Genomic DNA, 27,894 nt, shown 5'->3' with positions numbered 1-27,894 from the left:
GGCGTTATAAATATATAAGCTATGGAGAGTTGAAATGGGCTCCCGTCATGCCACACAGCAAATCACAGGTTAAATGGCAATCGCAGCCCATACGAGTGAAGCTGATTGCTTCGCAGGGTTGTGTGAACGTGTGAGCAGCAGACAGGCCATCCTCTCAATTACTGAGATCATAGTAAGATGAAGGTGTGGAGGATGACGAGGGCAGAGTGGAGCGAAAACAGAAGAGTGGCTGTAACATTAGAGTGGACAGAAAGGAAAGGGGTAGAAAGGCTGCAGAGATGGCATCTTAATTTGCTACTCGGTTTTTGTTCACTTTTTCTTTCTTGTGTGATAATACTGAGGTGCTTCTGTTACAGGGTGGAAACAGATCAACATCAGTTGTGATCTCTTTCTGTACTGATGTTATGTACTCTAAATCAGGATTGTGCTGGTTTTCTGAACCTGAATCTCTGTTTTTGCTATTGCAATTTTTATGTTTGTAAGTTTAGTTAAGATTAGCATCACCGATAATTGTGGAAAAAAAAGGTGAATTAAACACAAAGGAGGACAACATCTGAGGAGAGTAAAAAGGGACTAGAGAGAAAAGAGAGGTGAAGTTGGTAGAGGAACAACAAGGAGCATCAAGAAATTAACCTAGAAGAAGAGGAGGTAGGCGGAGGTGAAGTGAGGGCAAGATGAAGCTGGAGAAGATGACAAGAGAGCACATAAGGAGGAGGTAGGAGATGAGAGTTAGAGCCGAGATGGAGAGGGGGCAGGTTTTGAGAGGAAAGACAGAGAAGGTCTGGAGAGTCATGGCCGCTCCTCTAATGATGGAGAATCTCTTCTGCAGCACTGCTGCCGCTGATAACAAGAGGGTATAGGAGAAAGGCGCAGCTGAAATGACGCGCATTGTGTCATGACATTCTCTGTGCGTCAAGACGTTGTCCGTGCATCGCTGTTTTGATCGGGATATCACAATTTATTACAATTACCAGGGCCGGCCCCTGGCATAAACACTCTATGCGGTTGTTTAGGGCCTCAGCCGACAGGTGGGGCCACATGATCAGAAGGTACTGGGGTTCAGTTCAAGTCATTTTAACACTGCGGTCGGCGCGCGCGTTTACGCGACGGTCTTGATATGTTTTTGTTTATATTTCGGTCATTTTACGCCGTAGAAACGCGGTTTAACTGCTCCCGTGACCGAGGGTCGGCTCTCCTCTTTCAAATACACCCGCCCTCGATGACCTACGTTATTCACAGCCAGGGTTTGAGAGCCAATAACAGAGCGTAGTGCACGCATCGTCCCCTCTCACTGTGCGTAATTGGTTGAATCCGTTGTCCGTCAACTTGAGCATACGTGATTGGTTGAATCGCCTGTCAGTCAACTTCGGCCAACCAATTGGCACTCTGGGATCACTAAGGTCCTTCCTATCACAGTTTTAGCTCCATGGTTTACCTACAGCGGCTGGCATGGAGAGAGACGGCAGAGGAGACCGAACCTGTCAATTAAAACAACGGTGAAGCTTCAAACCCACAGAATCGTTAGGAGAGAGAGAGAGAAGCGGTGATGACGGTGCTTCAGACACTGAAGGTTTTGACTCATCTGATGAGCATGGTTATTTAAAAAAATATATGAGAAAGTTCAGACTTAAACTCAGCTCCAGCTCTGTATACAGACCTGTTGAGCTCTACACTTTTTTTTTTGTTTTTTTTACCTTTCACACAGCACAGACACAGTGACAACACTATATGAACAATGTAAATTGTGTGTTTTCCATTTATTTCATTGCACAACAATTCCATTTATTTAGTAAATATTTTTGTTTTAATTTCTCATTTAAAAAATCTGATGAAGCTTTGAAGTCAATATTCAGCTTCTTTTATCTCACATTTGAGACATTTGGTGAACATAGAATGCCAGAATGACAACATTTATGCTCAAAAGGCGATTTTACAAAATTTCATTTTAGACTTGTTTTCTACACTTATCTATTACTGTATTCATATCCTATTTCAAGCACCAAAACAGTTCATTCTCATGACTGAAGGAGTGTTTTCACAAGGGATTTGAAAATTTTCAGAAAATTTGGCCTAAATTATTTCTTTATACAGTGTTCTAGGACAAATTGGCCTCAGTGTACTTAGAGCGGAAGATTAGACATAAAACACTTGAGTATTGTTACATCTGTCTATTAAACATGTCTGTATTCAGTTTTAAGCAGTGTATGTGATTTGGTGTTTGCGCTTAGAGTGGGCCACAAACAAAAATCTTGTTTAGGGCCACCAAAATGCTAGGGCCGGCCCTGACAATTACCATGTATACAGGAATAACCATGTTTGCTCACACATGTAAACAGGTTATTCCGAATGTTTCAGAAACCGGAATATTGACATTAAACCGCATATTGACTGCATGTAAATGTAGTCACTATCTGAGAGCAATTAGCTAGCTGGTTAGTATGCTAACTTCTGGATAAGAAAAAATAAGATTATTTCCACCTCTGGAGACATGTCCTCTTGATGATAGGTAAATAGCTGTTAATGTCATTAACAATACCAAAAAAACTTGGGAACATTCACATTGACCTTCGTTTCATTGTAGAATAGTATAAAAATATGAAAGACTAGGAACAGTAACAATGTCAACAGCAACAATAAATCTGTCCTTGAGATGAAAGAGGTGGAACTAGACCAGAACACTTTCTGGAAGAGTCTCCATCTGATTATTCCCATGATGTGTTGTTGACATTTTGTATTTGTGTCGGAGAATGTTGAATATAATCTCCTGTTGTCAGCACAGTATGTATATTGCAGAGCACAAAAAACAAACAAATGCCCATACAGGTAAGAAAGGACAAACCTAGTGGGACTGAGTTCCTTTGAGTCAAATGTGACTCCATCAAACTTCTCATGCTGTGAAAACTTGAGGCTCAGGCAGAAGGTCGAGATGCTTCACATCTCATTTTGCCTCCAAAAAACCCCCCCCAAAAAACTCACAATTGTTCTTGCTGTTGTTTCAATTGCTTCCCCCCTCACCTTCACTTTCCCTCTTGTTGCTTCATATATATTCCCTTTATCTGTGCTGTGAATTGGTCAGGACATAAATCAAGGTGTGCTATCAAACTCACCTATGCTGCCATTTCCGCCTCACAAAGGCGTTTGTCTGATGCAAGGACACATCCTGTTGACAAGGCATTACTGCGCCGCAGATGGATTTGACGGTTACGGTTTCGATAAAGACCTGACAGCTCGGGGTGGGATGTGTGTGTTTGTATATGAATGTGCGTGTGGAGGGAGTGGGATAGGGGTTTAATATGATATCCCAGAATAGGATTTGAATCCTCAATTGCTACCTGCCAAGGGGTTCGGAGAGATTAGAGTAAGATTAGATTTTAGCCATGCTCCAACGAGCTCGTTCTCCCCTTTTCTGTGACATAATTGGATAGTTTGAGCCATATTTCATTCTCAATTGGCCGGTTGTCACCAAAGATGCATAAACACAGAGGAAGGAGAGAAGAAGAAAACACATCACTGTGGACTGTGACTGTCAAATTATACAGACAATCACATGAGGGGAGGAGAAGGAGGAGGAGGGGGCTGTGTCTCACTGATGGGACTTTTGTCACTTTGTTTTTATTGCTAGAAATGATGATCTTGAAAGGCGAACAGCAGTGACTGATGAATCTCAGTTCATCTCAGCGCACATGCCACTGAAACACTGTTATTAGATATTTGTCATCAGAGTCCTCCTTTCTCCATCCCTTAATTCCTGTCGCTCTCGCCTCTGCAGTGTTTCTTTCTTGAAGAAAAGCTTGTTTTTTTCCTCTTCATCATCTCATACCATCTTTATCTCTTTTTTCTTTACCCATCTAGTTTTTCTCAAATAAATATGAGTTTTTCTTTAATTTTTGCTTGTACATTGTACTTGCATTTTTCTCCTTTTAAGGCCTTTTACTCTTGCTGTCCCTCCCTCTCTTTCCTAATTAATCTTCACTCTGTACTTAATTTTTCAATATTTTCTATGTTTTCTTTTCACTTCTTTCATCTTCCTTACCCTACCCCTGTGGTTTTCCCACAATTCGTAACAAAAACTGTCATTGTGTAGAAAGACAGGACCCATCACTACAGAGTCACTGCAAGTGTGTGGAGGTTTTCTAATGAACACTTTGGTCTGGTTTCTACTTTTAGTTGGCAGCACTGGCTTTTTCGCTGCCTGTCACATTGTCAACTGCTGAGTTTTTCTTCCAGGTCTTAAAGTCGCTGCACACCCCACAGCTGGTTCTAGTCTCTGTTCAGACCTCTTTTTTGGATCTGTGCCGGGAAATGCATGAGATTACCAGATTTGCTAGGAACAACTGGAGACAGTTCGAGAACACATTAGACCCCCCCCCCCCCCCCCCCCCCCCCCCCCCCCCCACCACCACTCCTTCTGTCATCTCTGTCACCATATCTCACTTTCTCTCTCTGATTGACCGTCATCCCATCTGACATCACAGACGGGAGAAAGATGATAAACAAGACGTTTACACCAAAATCCAACTATGATGTTCAACAAGGTGAAGTGTAAACAATATAACCACATAATTCAAATTATTTATACTTATCAATGTCAGACCAAAGATATTTTGTAAATATTTTATCTGTTTTCATTCCTAGTTCTGGTCATTGAGTCTCATAGTTTTATTCTCCTGATTAAGAGCATTAATACTACAATTCTTCTTGATAACATGGTGTTTAAAATGAAGCGCTAATAATTATGCTTAGGATACTGGAATTACTTTACCTCAATGAATGAGGTTGAGGGTGGGTGGACCCAAGTCCTTTGGTGCATGTCAGTTTGTGCCCAGGACACTCTCACCCACCTGTCACTCAAAGAGGCCACACCCACAATTGTACAGACGCTTTGTCCTTAATAAAGTAAAAACAGGTGAGTCATCATGGAAACAATTTTATTTCTGCTGTAAAGTCGGCCATTGTAACATGGGAGTCTATGGGGACTGACTCACTGTGTAAGACACACTCTAGTGGTCAGTAGAGGAACTGCAGCTTGTAGCGCTGAGGCGTTGGCTTCAGTCTTCAGGATCTCTAATCATTTGTTGAACTGAGAATAAACTTAAGCTCTGCTGAAGCATCAGCAGCAGCTCATTTACCTTTACTTCCAAATATCCATTGTTATGTTGAACTCCTCTCTCAACTCTCTATCTTCACGAAGCTCCAAACTGTCATTGTTTCACCCAAATCTGGCTGAGCACATCACTTCCTCCTCACCTCCTCTCTCTCATCACATCATCTCTTTCCTTAATTTCCTTTGATGTCTTTTCAGCCAAACCTCGCTCTGGTTTCTCTCTGCTTTCCTTTACTTCTCTCATCTCACGCCTCTCTTGTTCATTTCCCCCTGATACAAGATACGCCGCTCTGATGTTTGATGAGTGTCTGGTTGTTGATATGGAGACGGGGAGTGACTGATAAAGAGGAGAAGGAAGATTGAGGGAGGGGGGCGGGGGGGTAATGCTTCTATTGCCAAAAGATGTAGCTATTGATCTCTGAGATTATCCTACACTGTGCTGATTTTGGCTCCTTCAGTCAATTACCCAGGGAAATGTGCTCCTTCCACCACGTCATAGGAATCACATTCAAATCCTACATCTGTACCAGGACTACGCTTTTTTTTTTTTCATGCAATTGAAAGGTCGAAGATTTTTCAACTGAGTCACAAGGTTAAAACACATGTGAATACAATATGATGAAAATAAAAAACTACATAATCAGTGTTTAAGTATGTAGAGGACAAAAAAAATGACATAAGTGTGACTAAATAAATAAATGCAAAATGTTCTGTACATTATTACTGTGCCTGTATTGTAATTGGGTAGGCGGTCATTGACTGGCTGGCTCTATTACTGCCTTGATTATTGACATGCAGTAGAAGTCACATACATGTCACACACCTCTGTGAAGTGTCACATACCTGCGTGTTTACTGCATGTGTCTTAATTAGGTTCTATGAAGAAGAAGCATTGACTCACCGTAGCTCCTTGAACGGCTCGGCTCTGACATGTGGCGTCTCCACTGATTTGCTGAACACGGCTCCTTCGGCCCCTGAAATCACACAGAACACGACGTCAGACATAAAGACTGTCATCAATGGAAACTCAAACTCTTCTGATTGGCTGACTCTGACCTGTTGTTACCAGAGCTACAGAGCGAGGCCTGAGAGAAGAGATATAAAACTATAGTGAGACCTTTGGATCTTTGGGCCACAAATACACTGATCAGGCATAACATTATGACAAACAGGTGAGTTGAATAACACTGAAAAACATGTCATCCTGGCACCTGTTAGTGGGTGGGATATATTAGGCAGCAAGTGAACATTTTGTCCTCAAAGTGGATGCGTTAGAAGCAGGAAAAGTGGTCAAGCATAAGGACCAGCTACTGTTGCTCAAACTGCTGAATAAGTTCATGCTGGTTCTGAGTTTGTTACATATTTGGCAGCAAAAGGAGGACAATATTAGGTAGGTGGTCATGGTGTTATGCCTGATTGGTATATGTTCTGTATGTTTAAAATAAAACATGGGAAAAGTGTAAATGTGGAACCTCTTAACTGCAGAGTCTCAGCTCACTATAGAAAGAAGTGTGTGGGTGGTGCAGCACATTTTGTTAAAAGGGCTGCTATATGGTTCAAAAGTAATTGGACCCTGACAACTGTGAATCGTTTCAATGTACATTCAGGCACAAAAGAGCTCAGATGGGGCTCAGAGTTGATGAGATTTCCATTTTGCTTGAGCTTGAGTTGTCTGTTAATATGAGGAGAGGAGAGGTGGCCATGAATACACTGCATGAATGAGTTTATAAACACAGTAATAATCCATGAGAGATGTCAAGGTTGTTGTTTCACCAAAATCAACTGTTTTCTGAAATTGCAAACAAGCTGGTCGAGGATTGGTTGAGCAGAAAATGATTTGCAAGGTTAATAAACACACTGTGGGTGGACATGCTTCTCTGTCAATGATCCAGAGATGACATCATAACCAGTGCCTCAGAGGATTTGAGACAAATGTCAAAAACAGAATGCCCAGGCTACAATACACAGGAAGAAACCAGTAAAGTTGTGGAACAAAGTTCTTTGGCCTCATGAGACATAAATCAACCACCATCAAAATGATGGAAAGTGTGGAGAAAACAAAAGGAACGGCTCATGACCTAAAGCCACCACCTCATCCGTCAAATCTGGTTCTGTTTCGGCCCGGGTGTGCACGGCTCCAACAGAGACTGGTACACTGGCATTCATCAATGATTTCACTCCTCAATTTCATCACTCAGCAGGACGACGAACCAAACATACAGTCAAAGAACTTTTCAGTGTGAAAAGGTGGAATATCCTTGACTGTCCCAGTCAGTCACCTGATCTCAGTCCACCTGCTGAAGACCAGACTAAAGACAGAGAGAGCCCACAACACTATGAGCTTGAGGAGGCTGCAATGAAAATACAAAGAGTCTGCTGATCTGGGTCAAAGACCTCAAACACTCATCGATGCAAAGGTTCTTCCACAAAACATTAAAGGAGCTGTATGTAAGAATGTGGCCTAAACTGTTGCTGCAGTCAAATTCAAAACACAGCAGTGCGTTGCTTCCCCTCCCCTACCCCCCATACTCCAGGTTGCCAGATAGCGACGTGCTAACCTTTGCTCACTCACACAGTCAGTCTCAAAGTAAAGATGATCATGCCATTGCCTCTTTAAAACATGTTAGACTGCATTAGTTAGCTACTACCTGCATTCAGAGGGATGAAGCAGCAGTACATCATACCTGCTGACCATCTCCTGTGTTCGCGTTTCTGTAGTTTGAGCAGAGTAAAGAGCTAAATATTCAACCTCACTGTTTTATTGCTATGACTCACAGTATATGAGCAGAGTTCACATCACAAGTTATTGTTACATTTCACTGCTCCGATTCTGTGTGTCTGTGTGCACAGCACTGACACACACACACACACACACACTGTAACCCCGCATCTACAGGAGCCTTAGTGCGTGTTCTTCACGCCATACTGTAGATGAGCCAACACAGACGTATTAACGCAGAATAAACGACACAAGCTGCTCCGTTTCTCCTCCACTTTCTGACTGTCGGATCATTGGAGCTCGTTTTATCTCCCAGCCGTAGCTGCAGCTCAGTGGTAGTCTAACTGGCAACCTGGAGGCTGAAACGCCACTGACGCTGTGATTGGGAGACAGCGCTGGGTGGCGCCACATGCCAGAACGTAAATTCAAAACATAAACATGATTTGCGGTCCGCAAAAACATTTTTTAATGCGAATATTCTGGCTGTACGATTGTTGTCGGTGAGATCAGTATGTTACTGTATATCAACATTATTCTTGGGTCTCTGTGACAGATTAGGATGATTTTACGACTATTTACTTTAGATTTCTTAGTTCCTTTAAATATGACTCTATTTGACTGTATCTGTATCTCAAACCTTGAGCACAATTACAGTGGTTTATTAGTTTGAAGAACACCTCCCACACAGTTATTTCGATATTGATGTCAACCTTGACACTCAGAAGTAGTGGCAAATGAACCAAAGGACAAATTAATATATGTAATTTTCTGGACAGACAGTGTTACGTGGTACAGAAACAGAAACCAAGATAAAGCAGCTACAGAGCAACACACTCATTTTGAAAAATTCACTTGTGTATTTGTCAAAACAAATTTAACAGATGTACAGTATCACAGTTGTTTCTGTTACATGCATGGTAGCATTAGTCCTTTAGAATTTCAAGTCACCTCAAAGTCCAACTGAGACTAGCTGAATCTGAGACACCTGCAAATTATAGAGGGATCTCCTCTAAATTATTATTATTATTATATATGACAGAATAAACATGATGCAGTCTGCAGAGGCACATGTGTGGTTGCAGATGTTCCGTCCAAACCCAAGTTATAATTCACCACAGTTTAAAGAAATTTGCTGAATACTTAGCACCAAAGATGTGACCTAAACTTACAGCCCTTAAAAAACAAGGCAACACTCAGCTGGGCCACAACCCAGGACAATGATTGACTGTGATGCCGATGCAGGAGCTCAGCTCAGAGCAAACTAAAGCGTTGAGGTGCATCGAATCAACAAAGCATCAGGTGCAGATCAATGGTCATGGCCGAGTGCGTTTCAGGGCGTTTTGTGGCACTGTTGGGAATTTGAACACCTTTTCTTCCACTGCCACTGAAGTCTGATGGTGAAGTTAGTCAGAGGCAGTTTTTGCTGTCGTTTAGACAATTCAGAGAGATGAGCTTTGTGTACACAGGTCAAGCTACCAACCTCACTCACTCAGCACGTCAAACATTTGATATCTCTGTTATAGGACTGGTACAAAAGGATAAGTTTGAGAGTTCAGTTTGGGGTTAGTCTTAGATTTAAGGACTCAGGGTAGGGTTAGTAGAGATTAGTTTTGAGAGTTAGGGGTTGCGGTTTACTATGTGTCTTGGAGCTCAGTTTAATTCTTGAGCCCGCCGTGTTGTTCAGAAAAACTAAATGACCCAAAATCAACTCCTGATGACTAAACGGCGCAGAGGGGACTTAAGTACGCCTCTCGTTTGACTCATCAGTGGCTGTTTCAGAAAAACCACCGAGCAAATCAGAGCTATGTCGACAGGATTAAGAATGTCATGTTCCTGTGCTAGAGAAGTGGAGACAGAAAACAGCCATGAAAATAGGGAGGACGCCGCTTCATAGGTTCATTGTATGTGGACTCACAGTTTAAAAAACAATTTACATTACCTTAATTGGCATGACAAATTGAGCTGATGCGGTACTTCAGAGTGATTATCAGATCAGGTTTGCATTGAAAGCACCACAAAAACATGGGCTATAAAGATATTATTGGAATATTAGTCAAATTAGAAGTGTAATAAAAGCGAAGAAAAATGTTGCACTAATGTGAAACTCGTCATAAAGTCCGGGCGAGCAACAACTGAAATAAACAACTTTCTCTCATTTAAGTCGTTTGTGCTGAGGCCACCTGGACAGAAGCAGTCGCATCAGGACACGTTTGACATGTTTGAGTATTTTTCAATTAAACAGGAGTTTAATGGCTGAGTTTCCCTGATGTCTGGAGATATTTATGACGCACTTGTTCCTCAGGGGAGCTCTTCATAATACGACTCAACCTGTCGAAAAGTCAGAGAAATAAAATATTTTTATGCAAAGCAGAGCTCCGTCTCATCCATGTGGGATAGATAACTCTCCTTTTAATGACTGCTACAGGTGGACACACTTCTGTTCAGTCTATTTATTTTTTACCCAAATGGATTGAACTCTTATTGAATTTTTGCTTGTATTAAGAGAAATTCATCGCAGACAGTTGTGAAAAAATACACAGCAACATAAAGCATCTATCACCAAACTTCTACTGTGTCATTTATTTTAGGAAATAAATAACCGTTCATACTTCAGGATTTTAATTTTAAATATTAGTTTTCTGATTTTATGAAAAGTGAAACTGGACTGATGAGTTACAGTAGGACAAAACTGCTCTGGCGACATTTAAATACCCATGGTTCAGTCGGTTGGAGCAGGAGCACAGAGAGCAGGATGTAAAGTGAAGTGGAAGCCTTGGTGCATGTCACTGCCTCTTTCCTGCAGGAAAGTGAGTCAAGATAAAACAGAAGCCTCACATTATAAATCCCAGCTCTCATTCGGAATAAAAAGAACAAAAAGCTCTTTACTTTGCTTCTGGCTGTCACTCTGCCTTAACTCACTAGTTTAAAGGATAAAACCTGTGTCGTTCTATTTCATTCATACCACCATTTTTATCGCCCATATAGAAAGTTAAAACACAGCTGATGTAGTGCTGTCAAGAAAACTGTTTTTTCTTCTTTTAACATATGGGTACCTTTTTTAATGACTTTTTTTTGGCATTTGACTACTTTTTAAATAACTGATTGTATTATTATTATTACTTTAATTTAAGATCCGTCACAGATAAATGATACATCCTTCATCCTGAGAAATGTTTCTTGTGTAGTTTAATTTGTAAAATAAATAGCATCCATGGATCTCAGCAACAGATCACATAAGAGCTTCAAAATGCAAGATTGTGGAAGAGTAAATATTCTGTGACTGCAACACAGAACAAAACATAGCACTATGTTGTGGACCTAATGCAATATTTATCTGTAATCCATAAATTAAGTAAGAATTTGCTGAAAAACACAATAAAAGATCTGATTTTTTCCATCAGTATTTCAATATTATTTCATGAGTGTTATTTTTTTTCTTTACAATGAGAGGGAAAGTACGACAGAGTAGGCTATTAGGGCCACATTGAGAAAACACAGACTTCGAGAAATAAAGTCATACATTTACGAGAATAAAGTCATACATTTCCTATGAGAAAAAAGTCATAACATTACGAGAATAAAGTCGTAAATTTACGAGAATAAAGTCTTACATTTCCTACGAGAAAAGTCATAAGTTTGTGATTTTTTTATTTGTCAATGTGGCCCTAATACTCCGTCGTAGGAAAGATTAAAAAGAGCCTCCTGGATCTACCCCTCAACTTTTGATCCTGCCCCAGTGGTGCAAATCTGTTTAGTACCGTTTGTATCTTCACCACTTTTACCTTTGTGGCACTGCATTTTAACTGCATATTCCTGCACAGTTCACAGGGAGCGATGCATGCATGTACCCCATTATTACCACTATTCCATTGAAATTAACCTTACAGTTGACTGCTGACTCTTCTACAGGCATTCCAGAACTGTAACTATTATGGAAACCAAATGTTTTCTACCGCTGCTCCACAGTAAAAGTATTCAACTAACACAAACAGGCTAGGAGTGGCTAAGGAGGGCTGGGACAATTGCTGGTGGGCCGGTCTGATTTTTCGGCCGTGAGGGCCAGTGTAACTTTTTTTTTCTTTCGTTCTTTTTTTTTTGTGTAAGTGTTCAGTCATACTGTAGCACTGGCCGGTTGAAACACCACTGCTACTGCTGTTCCTAGGCCGCCTCCACGTAAAAAAGACAAAGACAATATAGCCCTGATAATGTTAAATAATTTAAATAATAGTAGCCATAACATTGGGCCGGACCCACAACGTCTGAGCTCTGTCTCCTTCAATATCATCACAATGAATGTGAATGTGTTGCTTCTGAGCGGTAAACACGTCTCTAACAACTCTCGTTGACCGTTGGAACATCATTCTGTTCCGTGGTGAGTCTAAGGTCTCTCCATAAAGACTGTAGTCTCTGTGGTTAGTTTAAGGTCACTGCGTTATAAGCTTGCTACGTATACCGGTACTAAAAAGGTAGGCTATATTGTAGCTATTGTATATAATGTTCGGCACGAACTGATAACCCAACCAGACGTGGATTTTTTTTAATTTTTTTTTTATTAATAATCTTCTCTCCTTCAGTGCTCATGTTCTCCCTTCACACTGTTCTGTCAATAATCACGCACGATGGTACCGAACTACACAGCTGTTATGATTGGCTGTTTGCCTGTAGTCTCGCTCGCCAGACCCTCCTCCAGAGAAGAAGGGTCTGGCTGGTCTGCCTATGATTCCGCGATCAGAGAAAAAAACGCTCCGGCCGTTTGGAATTTTTTCAACCAGTCACAATCGTTGTGGTTGGCGCCGTAGCAACGGTGCCCTCGCAAAATATTGCCGGTTGGAAACTGGATTTGGGTCCGCGGGGTAACGACGGTCAGCAACCGTTGGCAGATATTTATTCTTTTATTCGGTTTAACGGCGGTTGACAACCGCTGACGGATATGTCTTCTTCTGTTCAGTTCATGAGACGGATGTATAATAGATCCATGGTTCAGTTCGTTCCTGTTGTTGTTTATTGATGTTTCCCTTTACCGGGCGGACTGTGAAAGCTGCAACACGGAGGCGGGACTTCCGCCGGGTGGCTCGTTCCGACCAATCAGAGGCCAATCGCAGCAACACACTTCCGTCAGGCCAGACTAGTTTGCCTGTGAAGGGGTGTTCACACCAAACGCGATGAACGCGCGACAAATGAGAATCCGTCGCGCTATCGCTTGTGTTTTGACGCGTGACCGTTTTGTGTAAATTCGCGTCATCGCGTCAATCTCGTCCCCCCTCCCCTCCCCTCTACTGTCAATCCAGCTAACAGGACGGATGTAAAAATGTGTTGAGACACATTTAGTGCACTCATTTTACCGTAGGCTTGACAATGGACGAGGTGAAGCTGATCCTTGACGACCTGGTCCTGGTGTAGCAGGTAAAAAAAACTCTGCTCAGCCCCGTTTACGTATCGCGTCACGGCCGTTGTACCTACTTTGACTGTTGCTCAGTTTGAGGACTTGCTTGCTAGGGTTGGTGCCAGGATCTCCAGGCAGGACACCAACTAAGTTAAAGTTTTACAGGCGCTTCATTTCAGCTGCGGAGTGCCTGTCCATCTGTCCCCGGTGAGTAGCAGTGTATTGTTGTGTCAGAATCTCAACGCTGATAGGCTGTCGCGTCACGGCGTCACACGATGTCGCCGCAAAAGTTCAATATTTTCAACTCGCGCGTTGACGCGATTTTCGCGGCATCGCGTCCATCGCGTTGCGTGTGACGCGCGTATCGCGTCGCCCGGCGCGATTTCGCGTCTAATCGCGTCTGTGCATTGACTTTACATGTAATCTTGACGCGCGACAACGCAGCATCGCGTTTGGTGTGAACACCCCTTGACTCGTAGCGTCCAGTTCTATGGTCCAGGTATATGATAGGCTGTTTCATTGAGCATGTTGTGCATTTAGAGCATAAACGTCTATCAAACTGTTTTCGTATTGCTGTCATCCAGGCCTAATATTCACAACTTTAAATCAGTTTGTATCGAAGTTGGGATCACATGAAACACAGTCCCATTTACAGTCAGTCATGTGTGTGTCTTGGGAGGATCAGCAAGCTATTAGCAAGGTTTCTACATTATGTACATAATAATAATAATAATAATAATAATAATAATAATAATAATAATAATAATAATAATAATAATACTTTATTTGTTGCATTCAATTGCAGTTCATTCATTTGTTATTCTCAGTGGTAGGTAATGTGTGTGTGTTTGTCAGTTTGTTTCTGCAGCTGGGTCTGCATGAGCCCACTCCGAAGTGTCTGAAGTGGGCCAGTCTGAGGCATGAAACTCCAGGGCTGAAAATGAGTCCCAGTCCAGCCCTGAGCACAAACACGGTTTGGCTTTTATTGTGAAACAACCACAGTCGACAAATCATAGACACATTTGAATCACTTTTCAATTTTCCAAGATACAATATAAGAATCCTTAGATAGGACACCAACACAACAGATCAATTATCAACAATGTCCGTGTGTTAACATCATCTAAATATCATCACCAAGACTCCAGCACCAATCAGGCTCTGTGTCAGACACTGATTATGAGTTTGAAGACAAGGCATTTACTCATGTTAAATGTCATGGATTATGGACACTGTCTGTGAGACTGCAGATGTTTATATTTTCTGACTGATGTATTCTGCGGTGTCATGTTTTCCGTCAGCAGAGTGGGACCTCTCCATTCATGTGCGCCTCTGTGAATAACAGTTGATTTATCCCGTTCTCTGATCACGTTCTCCGCATGAATACCGAGTAGAGCGGAGGCCATACGTCACGTCCCTGGCATGTTCATGGAGCGGTCTGAACAGGAGGAGGGGTTAGAGGGGGGTCGCCTGAGAAAATGAATGATGCCATTAAAGATTAATGTGTCTGTGTGAGCAGCTGCGTGTCTACGTGTGCTCACGAATACGTGCACACGGGTGTATCAGTGTTTGTGTAAGTGCACGGATGAGGTAGACTTAGACTGGGCGGGGGAAGATATCATCAGATGTGGCCGGAAGTATCTCAGAGGTGATGAAATATTGAGACACACGAAGCGCAGACAGAACTCCCTCCAGGAATAATTTCAATGATTGGTGACGGTTGTGGGCGACACACAAGCAACAATAAACAAACAGCGAAACCCTGCATTTATCTCTGTGCATTTCTCGGCATAATGCAAAAAGCAAATCCACTGTCTCTGTTGTAAGATGTAGCCTATTCATTTTCAATAATGTGTCTTTTTCTTCTACCAATTGTACACACTGAAAAAATCACTATACATTTTATTGACCACAATATTCTTTACGTTATAAATTGAAACAAAGAGAAAGTAACTGATGCTGTTGGGACTGAGAATCCCAGCCTCCGTCTTGTCACTCTCTGTGTTTCTTTATTCTAGGTGAGTGATGAGACCTCAAATACTGATCCATCTTTTTTTGCTGTTCCAAGTTTTTTTTAAAGGGAGTTTCTAATTTGAATTTAGAGTGGACTACTGAGATTTTGTCTGGTTAATTAAGAACTCCTCTGTTGGGAAGCCAGTGATATCAGGAACATATTCTTACTGAATGAATCATGTTAACATAATAGAGTGTTGACATGTTGCATGTTATTAAGCAACTAGGCTACAATATTTCGTTTATAGCATTTAGCTTGTTAGCATTCTACTGCCCAATATTTAGTATGATTTACTTAGTTTGTTAGCATGCTAATGTAAAAATATTTAGTATAACATTTACATTTTGTATCGTGCTAATGAACAATGTTTAGTAACATTTACCTTGTTAGCATGCTGTAAAATAATAGTTAATAATAGTAAAACATTTAATTCTATAGTATGCTAATTTTTTATTGCTTATACCCAACATTTAGCTTTTAGCTATGTTTTGTGTTAACATGCTTAGACAGTTTAGTCTTCAAACCTTTAGTAAAGTGGCCTCTAGCTGGTGGTTTGCATGTTAAATCAGTAAAAATATAGTATTTAGCTCTTTGTATTAATGTCTGACCAGTTTTCTATGGAAGATGTAATCAAGATGTCCTCAGAGATTAGTAGTCATCCTCTGAGGACTGGCAGGCTGCTAAAGCCAAAAGGTTGAGAAGTTTCTATCACCACCTCCAAAGCCAGTAGTTGGGCTCAAATCCCACTCCAATATGGATCCATGTTATATGTTATGTTAATATAACACAGAGAAGGCAAACTGTGCACTTTGAGGCGCAATCACAACAAAACTGCTAACTCTTAGGGGTGTATATAATATCCCCAAGACAGAGTCCTGCTCCGCAAAACCCTGCAGGACCAGGAAGTTTAATATTCACCCATTTCATCTCTTTCTGCCCCCTATTATCTTTCTCTCTCAGTCCATCATTTGCTCGCTCTCATTTTCCCTGCTGCAGAGTATATAATATTCTTCCCTTTTAGTATTTCAGTCAGACTGGAGGTGTAGCCAGCAGCCCTCTCAAATAAATAGCCAGCGCTCCCTGCTGAGACGCTTTGCCCTTTCTCCTCTGAATGGTATAAGGAAATCAGCAGCTTTCATTAAAGGGGGCAATTCTCCACCTCAACAGTAAGTTTAGGCTGTCAAATAGTGTATGCAGCCAGTGGATTAGAGGAAGGGAACGAGAGAGAAGGGAGATCAAAGTAAGTACTGAATACGGAGCAAAACAGAAAGAGAATGGAGAAACTGAGGAAGAAAACAGAAAGGAAACACGAGGAAGAAGAGCAGGGAAAACTATGGCATCCTGGTGACAGTCAGAGCTCTCTTGCTCAACTCAACTTGGTCTCATCACATGCAGCATGCAGCCGGCGGATTACAGCCTGCTAAGGAAAGACGTGACAAGCCACCAACAATTTCTTCCACGCTGCAGGTGAATATAAATCATTTACTCTGGGTCATATCACTCCCCAACTTCTGCTTTTCACCCCCCCTAAATGTGCTGACAGAGTGGAGAGACGCCGCTGATGGCGTGACAGTGATCGGCGGGAGACATTTTAACAACGCCGGCAGTGTGGCATCAGTGATGTCAGCTTGCCGAATCCACCGCAGCCTGCACCAACTGACAAGCTGTCATCCCATGTGGAATAATACAAAAACAACAGTGTGTGTGCTCTCTCTCTCTTCTTTTGCAGCCACTGCTTACGGATCCATTTTGATTTGATCATGAGAGGAAGGTTTGTCAGAACAAGAGGGCCAAAGACTCAGGTCAGAGATATTTCATACTGTAGGTACGGCGGAGAGGTCACAGTGGGATTTTGTATGCTCTGTTCTGAAAAACAAAAAACAAAAACAGCCTGATCCCAGATCTGTGCATGACTCCTCTCTTATGCCTTTCTCATGGCCAACATTTGGTTTGAGTGGTACACCCTCAAATCAAACTCAATGATAGCACATAGTGATACCACAGTTAAAACAACTTGAACGATGATGGAGCAGACTGAGTCTGAGTTTGAGAATTAATGACAACACATGTAAAAATCTTTGATTCTTGAAATAGAAATGAAAATAGATACAGCTATGCAGTGTGATTTATATTGTCAAAATGTGTTTTTTCTTTATTGGTAAAGTTGATTCTTAAAGGCCCCATGCTGTGCACTTTTCTCTGGGTTTATTTATCTGCTGATATCCCTAACGAAATGTATCATTGGTTTTGAGTACCTGTGATCTGCTTAATATCGTTTATATTGCCCCTTTCTGTTGCCTCTTTCTGGAGTTCTAACAGGCACAGGTCATTTGGCCAATCAGAAGAGAGAATGAGAACCTCTCCTCTGATTGGCTGACTGTTTTAGAGTGGCATGTGGTCGGGCCAATCACAGGCAAGTAACTGAAACCTAAGCTGCATTCATACAAATTGAAAAAAAAAAACTGGTCTCGGTGGGCGGAGTTACCTTGTGTGTGACATCACAGAAAGGAGGAAGTGCTATCTGCTCGTCTCAAAGAGACAGTTCCTACAAATGGCCGGTGTGTGTTTCTCCGTTTATGACCAATTTGATGCATGGGGCAGTATATACGTGGCCCAGAGACCTCCCCAAGCACCAAAAAATAACCAAAATCACATTTTTCATGCCATGGGGCCTTTAAGAGAAAGGACAGGGTTGTTCACCAAGCCAGCCAAATATCTCACTTCTTCTCCAGTCCCAGCCTGGTCAGTTGCGTACATGAACTGATGAAGCCTCTTGGATGAGAGGTGAAACGTCTTCCTAGACAAATAACTAAGTCCAGTTGCTTTCATTTAAAGGTGTACAGAAAAGAAAATTGAATTTGAGCCCACTCTGGATCATAAAATTAGTGTAATAACTCATCTATCAGACGTTGTAGGCCAAACTTTGTGCAAAATTCTATTTTTGAGTAAATCCGGGACAAAAGTGTCTTTTTTTTTTCCGCATTGGATAATGCAGGCGCACAGATTATACGTCAGCCTGTACACGATTCACCAGCCACTGATATTGGATCCGTAATCCGTCATTCAAACGTCTGAGACACACACACACACACGGAGCTCGGGCTCGCCCCCAGCTTTGAATATCCCGCCCGCTCGATAACGACCAATCAAATTCGTTTACCTTACTCGGGTAAACTCGTGTTGCAGCTCGTGACAACTCGGCGCGACAAGCAGGACAAACGGCCATTTCTGTACACCTTTAACCTCCTTTGAAAAAATCACTTCTTCTCCTCTCTCTCTCACTCTCACATACACAGTCGTTGTCATCATCATCATCATCATCATCATCATCATCATCATCATCATCATCATCATCATCATCATCATCATCATCATCATCATCATCATCACTCTAGTTCAGAGACATGAGCCGAGCATTGGTAATGAGTCAGCACCCTGGAACCAGATGATTAAAGCGACTCCATGAGGAGATCATCTGATTGTCTCTGTCACTTGTCACAGTAACTCCCCTCCGCCGCAGACAGATGGATGGACAGACAGGAATAAAGGGGGAAGTATGAACTCTTCAAAACTCCTCACACTGCCGCCATTTGTGTACTTCATTCCTTCAAATTTTCCCCACATGTGACAGAACCAAACAACTTTTAAAATCAGGAAAAGTCAGGACACTATTTTCATCATTCAGCATGAAGCTTTCACATGCTGAGGCAGACATTAATATGAAGATGGTTCTCATAACTCTGACACTGCGGGGGGACGGCGACACAACCATCAGCAAATAGCAAACAACTATATGTATTTATTCTAAATGTCTCTATCTGTGTGGAAATTAGATCTTCTAACCATCTGGACATGACTGTAGAAAGGCAGTGATGGGCTGTGGTGCAGTATCAGCAACCCGTTTGAATTTTCTCTGCATTTCTATCTTTGCAAAATTTAACGCCCCCATATTTTACACTATTTCTGTGTTTTATTTTTAAGAGTTGATCCAAAAGACGATAATTTCTCTCAGAGCAGTTTCACATCTCGCCCCTCTGGCTTCTCCCTGGAGCTCTTGTAACAACAGGTGAGTGTCAGCCAGTCAGAAGAGAGGAGGCTCTGAGCCTCTCTTTTGATTGGCTGATTGCTCTCTGAGTGATCCAATAAACGCTGATCAAATCAGGTAAATCCTGCAAGTGTTGGATGGTGGACGTGGACGGGGCTTGGTGACTGCTTTGTTGTGGCATCACAAAGTTACATAAGTCCTGGCAGCTGGTTTTAAGGCGCAGTTTCTGAACACAGGCTGTGTGTATTTTTCTGCGGACTGAAGCTTTGATACTATTAATACAGAACTTAGACATGCTTTATAAATACGTACATATTCACATTGACCTTTCAAACAACAACAGGACCTTTAACATAAGATTCTGTCTGTGAAAATAGATGTGATGTCTTGTCATTGTCCCTGTTCATCATCATTTCTTCGCTCAGTCGTTGTGAGGCCAATTACACAGCAGAAAGGGTAATGAAGAATCATTCGCGCTCTCACAGGAGAGACAAACACAAAGACAAGCTGATGAGCAGCTGTGGAGACGGTACCATGACAGCGTGCCGCATGGACGCAGCAGTGAGTACGGGGAAAGACAGACAAGACAGACAACGCTCAGAACACAGTGGGTAACGTCCTTCAACAGAGACAGTAAAATATAGTTACGAGCCTGAACCTTTCTCTGTCTGTCTGTCTCCCTGTCTGTCTGTCTGTCTGTCAGGGTGTGTGTCTGTGAGTGTTAGGCGCCTGCCGCCTGCGGGGCGGCAGTAATGAAGTCCTGAGCCTCTAATTGGAAAGAATGATAGTGAGCAGGACGTTTGATATTCCTCTACAAATAGGCCTGCCGGGGACGTTGACTTGAAGAGTGTTGGGCCAAGCTGATTAGCCTGGCAGGGTGTATGTGTGTGTGTGTTGAGCTCGATTCAGTTCAGTTGTTTGCCCTTTGTGCAACCCTGAAAGTAACATATATCTAACAGTTTCTAAATGCTGGCAACACACACACACACACAGACACACCGCCTTGATGAGCCTGTTTCAAACAAAGCTGCAATCTATCTAAATGTCCCTCTTCACCCGTCCGGCTTCTCTATAATAGACACTTTACACAGGCCGAATTAGAGTTTTGTGTTACATGTTAAATGGAATGAATGAAGAGAGGGATTCCACAGAGATGTTTTAATTAGTCCACACTAACTGGCCAAAAGTGTGTGGACACCATTGTACATATTCTCCTGAGTACATTTGTTCAAAAAGGTACAGTAAAGGCCTGAGCTCTAAGATTTTTTCAGGGTTGAGATTATTCTGTAGTTATATTACACAACAACAGAACTTTTATTTAGTAGAGCAAATACATTTCTAATGGAACTGAGCTACGTCTCTTGTATAAAAGGTTACAAAGTTTATTGTTGTTATTATCATAATTAATCAATGTGGATTAGGGTTAGGGCATCCCATGTGATTATCCCACATGACAATGTTTTTATGCTTAAAAAATTTATTTTACAAATGAGATATTAGATATTTAAGCAAAAGCTAATAATGTCAGCGCACTAAATTAATCTGTCCATTGTTTGTGTTCATTTGTCTTAGTAAAACCCTCTCTGCTGCTTTATCACATCATGACACAGTAACGATGGGCTGTATCTCTTTTGTTTCACAAAGGGATTTTTTAAATGTTTTATAATGCAGCACATTTTTTGTGTCCTCTGAAAACACTACTGTTTTTTATCTTAGTGTCTATCTATTAGGTTATTTTGTGTATGTATGAATGATGAGCCTTCAAGGCCACCATACATTTGCCTTATAAACCAGTTCATTTTAATATACTGAGCACAATAACATCATGTGACCAAAGAACCAACTACTCCATCTCCACTTGATCCAACCTGGCAACGTTATCTGGCTCATGCAGCTGCACTGATTTAAATGTATGAAATCTATTCTGAGGTCCATGAATCACAGGAAATGACAATGACATCTGATTAACAGGGGATTACTACAGTACCCATCACCTGCGACTCTCCGCACCTGTGGGTTTGGGTCAGACATAGGACAAACAAGTCTGTTCATGAAGCTATTTTGTTAATCGTCACAGCGACAGAGGCGGGAACCTGTCTGAGTGTTACCACGGTTTCCTTTCATGTACTTCTCAACTGTGCTGTAATCAGCCCTCATCTGGTGTCCAGTCGATGAGCAGCTGCACGCTCCCATCGATCAGGCCCACCTGCATTTAAAAACCGCTCGATGGCTCCACCGCGCTTGCTCTTTACTGCTCTGTTCTCCAGCCATCATCATCATCATCATCATCATCATCATCATCATCATCATCATCATCATCATCATCATCATCATCATCATCATCATCATCATCATCATCCTCCTCCTCCTCCACTCCATCTCTCCCTGTTTGGCTCATAAACATGTACAAACCGCTGGAGAGATCAATAAATGCCATCCCCTGGTTTTGTCAACTTCCTCCACACATATCACGCCTCCTTCTCTGAGATTTCATCACTGTTTTCAAAATGTGACCTCTCTGTCTTTTTCATCATTTTCACCTCTTTTCCCCCCTCTCCAATCTTTTTCTTCCTCTTAATTTTCCTTTTACACCTTCCTTCATGTTTCTCTTTTCCTTTTATTTGATACAACAAATCTACCCCATCCAATCCCTTCACCTTTTCTCCTCTCCATTACTCCCTTTTCCATCATTGCCTCTCTCTCCTTCTGCTCCTACTCCCTACTCTCATCTTTCCCACTACCTTTGTCATTCCATCTTTCTCCCATCCTTTCCTAAGTTTTCTTCCCTCAATTATTCCTTCACAGGCCCTCTTCGGCTTGATCCTCACTTCCTGTTTCTTTCTCTCTTTCTTTGTTTCCTGTCTTCACCTTCCACAGATTATTTCTTCCCTATGCTCTCGTTTTTCATCCCTCTTCCACTGCTCATCTTGCCTCCTTTCCTCCCTCTTTCCATCCTTTTTATTTTCTTCTTTCTTTTCCTTTGCTTCCTCGTCCTTTCACTCTGCATTTGCCCCTTGCTTATTTCATTCTTTCCTTTTTTTTGTTGTTGTTGTCCGCTGCTGAGATCAATCAAGAACTTATGAAGCATGCAGCAGGATAAATCAGCTGTGTTTGAAGGCCTCGTGAAGATTCACTTAATGGTATTTCATGTCAGTGGGCGAGTGGCACTGATAAGGAATGGCGGCTTTGGAGAGCGTGAGACTGTGAAAGAGAGGGAAACCAGGCTGAGGGGGAGGAGTGAAGGAGGGTGAAATGGAAGTGAGAGGAGAGAGAGAGTGAGAGAGAAAGAAATGTGGTGGATGAAGAAAAACGCCGCAAGTGAGGAGAATAAATAAAACAAAGCGAAATGGTAGAAGAAAGATTAACAGTTGTTATAAACCTTATGAGATAAATAAATAATAATAAAAAAACTCTTCACACCTGAGTTTCAGGCCACTGAAAAGTTATTTTGTTTATCCAGGTCAGAGCCATTGGTGGCAGGGAGTTAAAGGTATCATGGGGAAAATAGGGTATTTTAATGACAGAGATATTACAGAGCCAGGAGGGGGTGGGGGGTCCTCAGTGCTGCAAAACTAACCTTTCCCATGTGGCTACTGTGCACACATGAATGTAGAGAGCTGCTGCCAAGGTGAAACACCATGGTGATGGCGAGAGTGAAATATTGCAGCACATATTACACCGTTAGATCCTGTAAGTTATTGCCTACAGGATCTCGGGGGCATGAATATGGCAGGAAGTTCATAAAAAAATGCCTGTAAGATTAAAAGTGAGGAGGGGGAAAGGTGCTGATCATAATGTTTGCATATTGCCCGGTATAGTTTTTTTCCCCCCAGTGATGTGTTTTCTGTCCAATAAAGGAAGTTAATTGAGAGAAAAATAAGGAGAAGTTGGAGCATAAATCATCAAGTGTGCAACTAAGCACTGTGTGTATGTAAAAATAGAGACAACTGATGCAAGTCTTTGTAGCCTATTAGTCTTGAAAGGTGTTCAACTGTGTTAAAAAAAATCAGGAAGCCATGATGAGTTGTGTGCTCTTCAGCTCAAAAGTCTGATGTGATGTGTTCTGATTTGGTCCAATGAGTCTCCTTCTATGTGTTTCACTGTAATGTGTCACAGCTTAATACGCCGCCAACTGGTGGGTGGCCTGTGGTCATCTCTAGGGGTGAAAGCAGAAGCGAGGATGCTATGCAGTCTACCTTTCAAAGGCCACAAAAAACAGCCCTTCTGACTTCTGCAAACATCCCTGTTCGCAAATGCTGTGTGATGATCCTAACAGTAATCTGGCTACACCCCCTGACCCCTACTCTGCAGTGCAGCTGCATGATGGGCTGCACCACCCACCACCACAAGAGAAATGTACATCCATGTTCCCTTGATCTAGAAACAGCGACCATCAAGTGTAGACTCTACAACACCATAGTGTTCATTACTGCTGTAATACAAAAGCTAATGAGTAACTGAACAAAAGAACTAAGTGCAGCATTAAACTATACATGTTAATATAGAGCAAATGTGGCAGGTGTTAAATAATGTTTTAATCAGCTGCTACATGCACATTAAATTAATGATTTGGCTAAAAATCCTATTACGATCAAATTAATGTTTCTTGCAATTAACTGTGCATTCATATTGACTGAAATTTCCGTCTATCAGTTAATTAAAATCATGTAAAAATGTAGCCGTAAGCAGCAGTGATCAGGTCCAAACAGAATGGAAGCATTTAGACATTTAGTATTTAGTTTCTTATTGCATTGCAAATGAAAATTGGGTTTAACAAATGTGAACTCAAACGATGAAACACAGTCAGATGTACTGTAGCACGAAGACCAGGTGAGGTACAGCTATTGAGTTACACAGCTACTATTGAGTTACTGTAAATTCCAATCATAAACTTATCTTATGAGTTAATGAAATACCACTATTTTAACGTAAATTGGTGGAAATTAGAAGCTGCTGAATTTTGATCGGCTGCTGGAAGCCAGATTAGCTTCAGCAAAAGCAATATAAATATCAAGTTTTGCTATTTTTTCTGTATAGCACTTAGGGATAGTTGCAAAGATCTAACATGAAAAGATTTGTGCTTTGGCCAGATATTAGGACATCTACTGTACTATCACCTTTTTGATGACAATTTATTGGCTTGTATGGATCAACTCATTGAGTTTTCTTTAGCAATTTAAAATCAGCAAAGTACATACAGTAGAGGATCTGATTGGTCCAATAGTTGCTAAGCGGAAGATGCAAATGAGTTGAGAAACACAACCTTGATTAGTACAGCGCCCCCTCTAGGCATAGTGCCTCCAGTATTGCGGCTTGATTAATTTGGGATGATGAAGATGAAGTTTCATGCTTCTGAGTTTCATGGGTTTTGTTGCATGAATAATAATAACACCATTCTGAACAACGACAATATGGTTCCCTGATCACTGCCACTCAATAATCTGTAAGATTCACCCTCCAAAGTTACAGCAAACGACTCCAGCCGTCTGCAGCTTCACAGTTGTTTCAGGCTCAGATTCTCGGAGAAGAGAGAGTCTCTCTGCAGACTGTCAGTTAGGCGATGTGGCTCTGAGCTCCTGGAGGATGTGACAGCAGCAGTTTAAACCACTGTGGAGCCTCTGATGTATTTTTCTATTAGGTCTATAACCCAACCAACCATCTGTTCCAAAAACTTTCCTCTGGGAGAACATACCGGGCCATTAAGACCACAACTACTCGCCACCTTAAAAGCCTCTTCACAAGGGCCGTCAACCCTCCCCACACAGACATACACAGGCACAAACACACACACACACACACACGACCAATACACATTTATCTGCCCAAAGGCAAGCTGTGCTCTACTAGCATCCCCCCACACAGTGGTCTCATGACTGTTACTGTACCTGTAATTGTAAATCCCATGACTTCCTCCAAGTGCTGTCAACATGCACTTTAAAGCCGCATTAGTTTGACTGTGCTAAACATCACAAGAGCAGAAACAGCAGCATTCACTTTCACACTAGCTGAATTTGCTTCTTAATGTGCAAACACTTCTATATGACAATGCAAATTAAGGTCAAACCAGAGCAGAGAGACTGTTTTGTATTTTGTTTCAAGAAGAAAAAAGAAGCTGATAGAAATCACTCAGTGACTGTGTTTACATTACATGGACTTCAGTACCCCGGTTTTGATGGTTTTGATCAAATTCGGGATATGGTGTTTACATGAAGAGAAGAGAAACCCGGTTATTCAGTTTCCCACATGATAAACACCGGTACCCCGGTTTCTGATTACTGTGTCTTATGTGCGCACAAATTAAAAATGCTGCCATGTTACATAACTTAAAACTTAAAAGAAAAGATGCAATGCAGACTGATGGTTGCCCCAGGCAGCACTGCTCATTTGTCCAATACACACATGAAGCTTCACTTTTCATTCAAACAAACTAATGCTACTGCCACAATTGTTAGATGTCATCAATCAGAGCTGCATTTATTTCCTAAAAATAATTTAACCAGCCAGTGGTAAACCTCTAAAAACCTGTGGGTAAGTTAATTAGCGATCTTTTTCTCCCCCGGGGAGACGATGTAGGTTGGCCGGCCGAGTACCTCAGGAGACAGGGTTGCTGCCTCTGTGATGTCCCGTCACTGCTCACACCGAAAAACATCGGAGAAACAGCCGTCATTTGGATAAACCGACCGCACATTGGGGATCTAAGTTACTTTCTCGCATGAAAAAAATATTAAAACTTAATAGTCTCCTCGTCGCTCCAGAAATATGCCCTTGTTGTCGCCGCCATTTTGTTGGTAACATATCTATGGTAACGGTTACGTCAGTTGACTGAAGCCGCGCTTGCGCAGATGGTGAGCGGCTTTCAGATATCAGGTTGTGGTGGATGAATGAATGTGACACACGTGTTCGATTCCCATGCGAAAGTAGCAGTTAATGTTGTTTCTATTATCCATTGCGCTGTTATTATTGTAACTCTGACAACAAATAATGTCTAATCTTTAGGGAGTACTTCATCAAATTCACAATATTTTCTTAACCTCACCTAGGTGTTTTTTGCCTCAACCTAACCAATATGACTGTTGTCATGAGAGTCCTTCACAGTTACGGTGAACTGTTCCTACCTTCATCTATTTTATATTTGTTTGGAAACACAATGACACATACTTAAGTATATGAAAAATTTACATCCCTGTCCCCCATGAAGCATCCTCCATGTGTGAACCATTCTTCTGCAGTGTGTTCAGTTCAGGGTGACAACACATCATGATGCATCAATGACTGTTGAGAAAGGAAAATACTGTCTCAAGAGCAAGAAGTAATGTCAGTGATGAAACCAATGAACACTGGACCGGTGAAGAGGTGTACTTCATCACCACATTCAAATATATGAAAGAAAATGTAATGCAAAACTTCACTGAGTCATCATGAGTATCTGTAAGACACCAAACTTACAAAACAAGAGTTGCTGCTTCTGCTTTCAAACTGTTGAATTATCTCCACGAACAAAGTGTGTCATTTAAATGTGTCCTGTGTTTCCACAAATCCACAATGAGTCGAAGCAACTCAAAAAATGTCCAAGAGTTGATTGTCTCACGAGATGAAAGACTGAAAGGAAAATGAAAATGTCAGACCGCTCGCAAGTCTATAATTAACCAGGATGTCAGCTAAATGGTGAAGAGTGAGTGAATTTGTAAGTCGGTTATGAGAATGGTATCAGAGCGTCAAGCCACCTTCATCTCACAGGAAATCTGACTTTATTGGAACAAAAATTGATATCAGAGTCATAAATATCAGGATTTCTGTAGTACCTCTGACTTATATCATTTTAATTTAATGTCTAAGCATTTGAACAAAAGAAAAAGATTTAAAGATTTTAGTATTTCCTTAAATTTCGCAGCTGGCTTTCTTAAAGAACAATCTCATCTGTCGCAGGTAAGGAGGCACAGCGGTCACATCCTTGGCAGAAATGCAGTCCACAAGGATGTGGCCATTTGTCACAGTTGTGGACAGAGTAGTACGGACTCTCTGTCTGTGTTGTTTGCTTTCATTACCAACATGCAATGAATCTTGGGAGAGGTTGGACCAGAAAGGATCCACCTATTGGAGCCAGTAACCCAGGAAACAAAGGCCACATACTGTACAGCACATTTAACAGAGTCTAGTTGCACCACATGGATGCGATCTGTCTTTAAATGCAACCTTTGAAGGATGTGGACACAGCTTTTATACTGAAGACTCAAGTCATGTAACAGACATGCTATGACACTGCAGCAGTGAATTCCTTCCTATTGTTTGAGATCAATTATGTGCAGAAACTCCGAGAAGCAACTTTGAACTTCAGTGATGTTACTCAGTAATTTAAGGATATAACTTATTTTCCTTTCATTAATGGTGTCCTTGTAAGCAATTGTAGCAATCGAGGCACCTTTTCCCCGTTGGTTGTAGCCTGCCATTAGGAAAAAAAGGCTGCTATTTGTCGCTTTTGCTCAGATTTAAGGGCACCGATGTCACCTCTCCCTCCTAGAAATAAGGAACCTCTTGCACCCTGCTGCAGAAGCTGATCAGGGTGGTCTAATGCAGGGGATTGGTGCAATCTTTCTTCCAGCGGTGCATCTCCATCCAGTCACAGACAAAA

At 41.7% G+C, this 27,894-nt stretch overlaps 1 protein-coding gene across 1 annotated transcript in view; it reads right to left on the bottom strand.

The window, feature by feature from the left end:
* sgcd (sarcoglycan, delta (dystrophin-associated glycoprotein)) overlaps positions 1 to 27,894 on the bottom strand; it is a 172,669-nt gene that overhangs the window by 14,270 nt on the left and 130,505 nt on the right. The window contains exon 6 of the mRNA XM_083986303.1: positions 6,006 to 6,078. Coding sequence (XP_083842429.1) covers positions 6,006 to 6,078 — 73 coding nt within the window. The remainder of the gene's footprint in view (positions 1 to 6,005; positions 6,079 to 27,894) is intronic.

Source organism: Trachurus trachurus, assembly GCF_905171665.1.
Source record: "Trachurus trachurus genome assembly, chromosome: 14".
In the NCBI taxonomy this organism is placed as follows: domain Eukaryota; kingdom Metazoa; phylum Chordata; class Actinopteri; order Carangiformes; family Carangidae; genus Trachurus; species Trachurus trachurus.
Note: the sequence above shows the minus strand (reverse complement) of the source record. Positions and strands in the feature narration are given on the sequence as shown.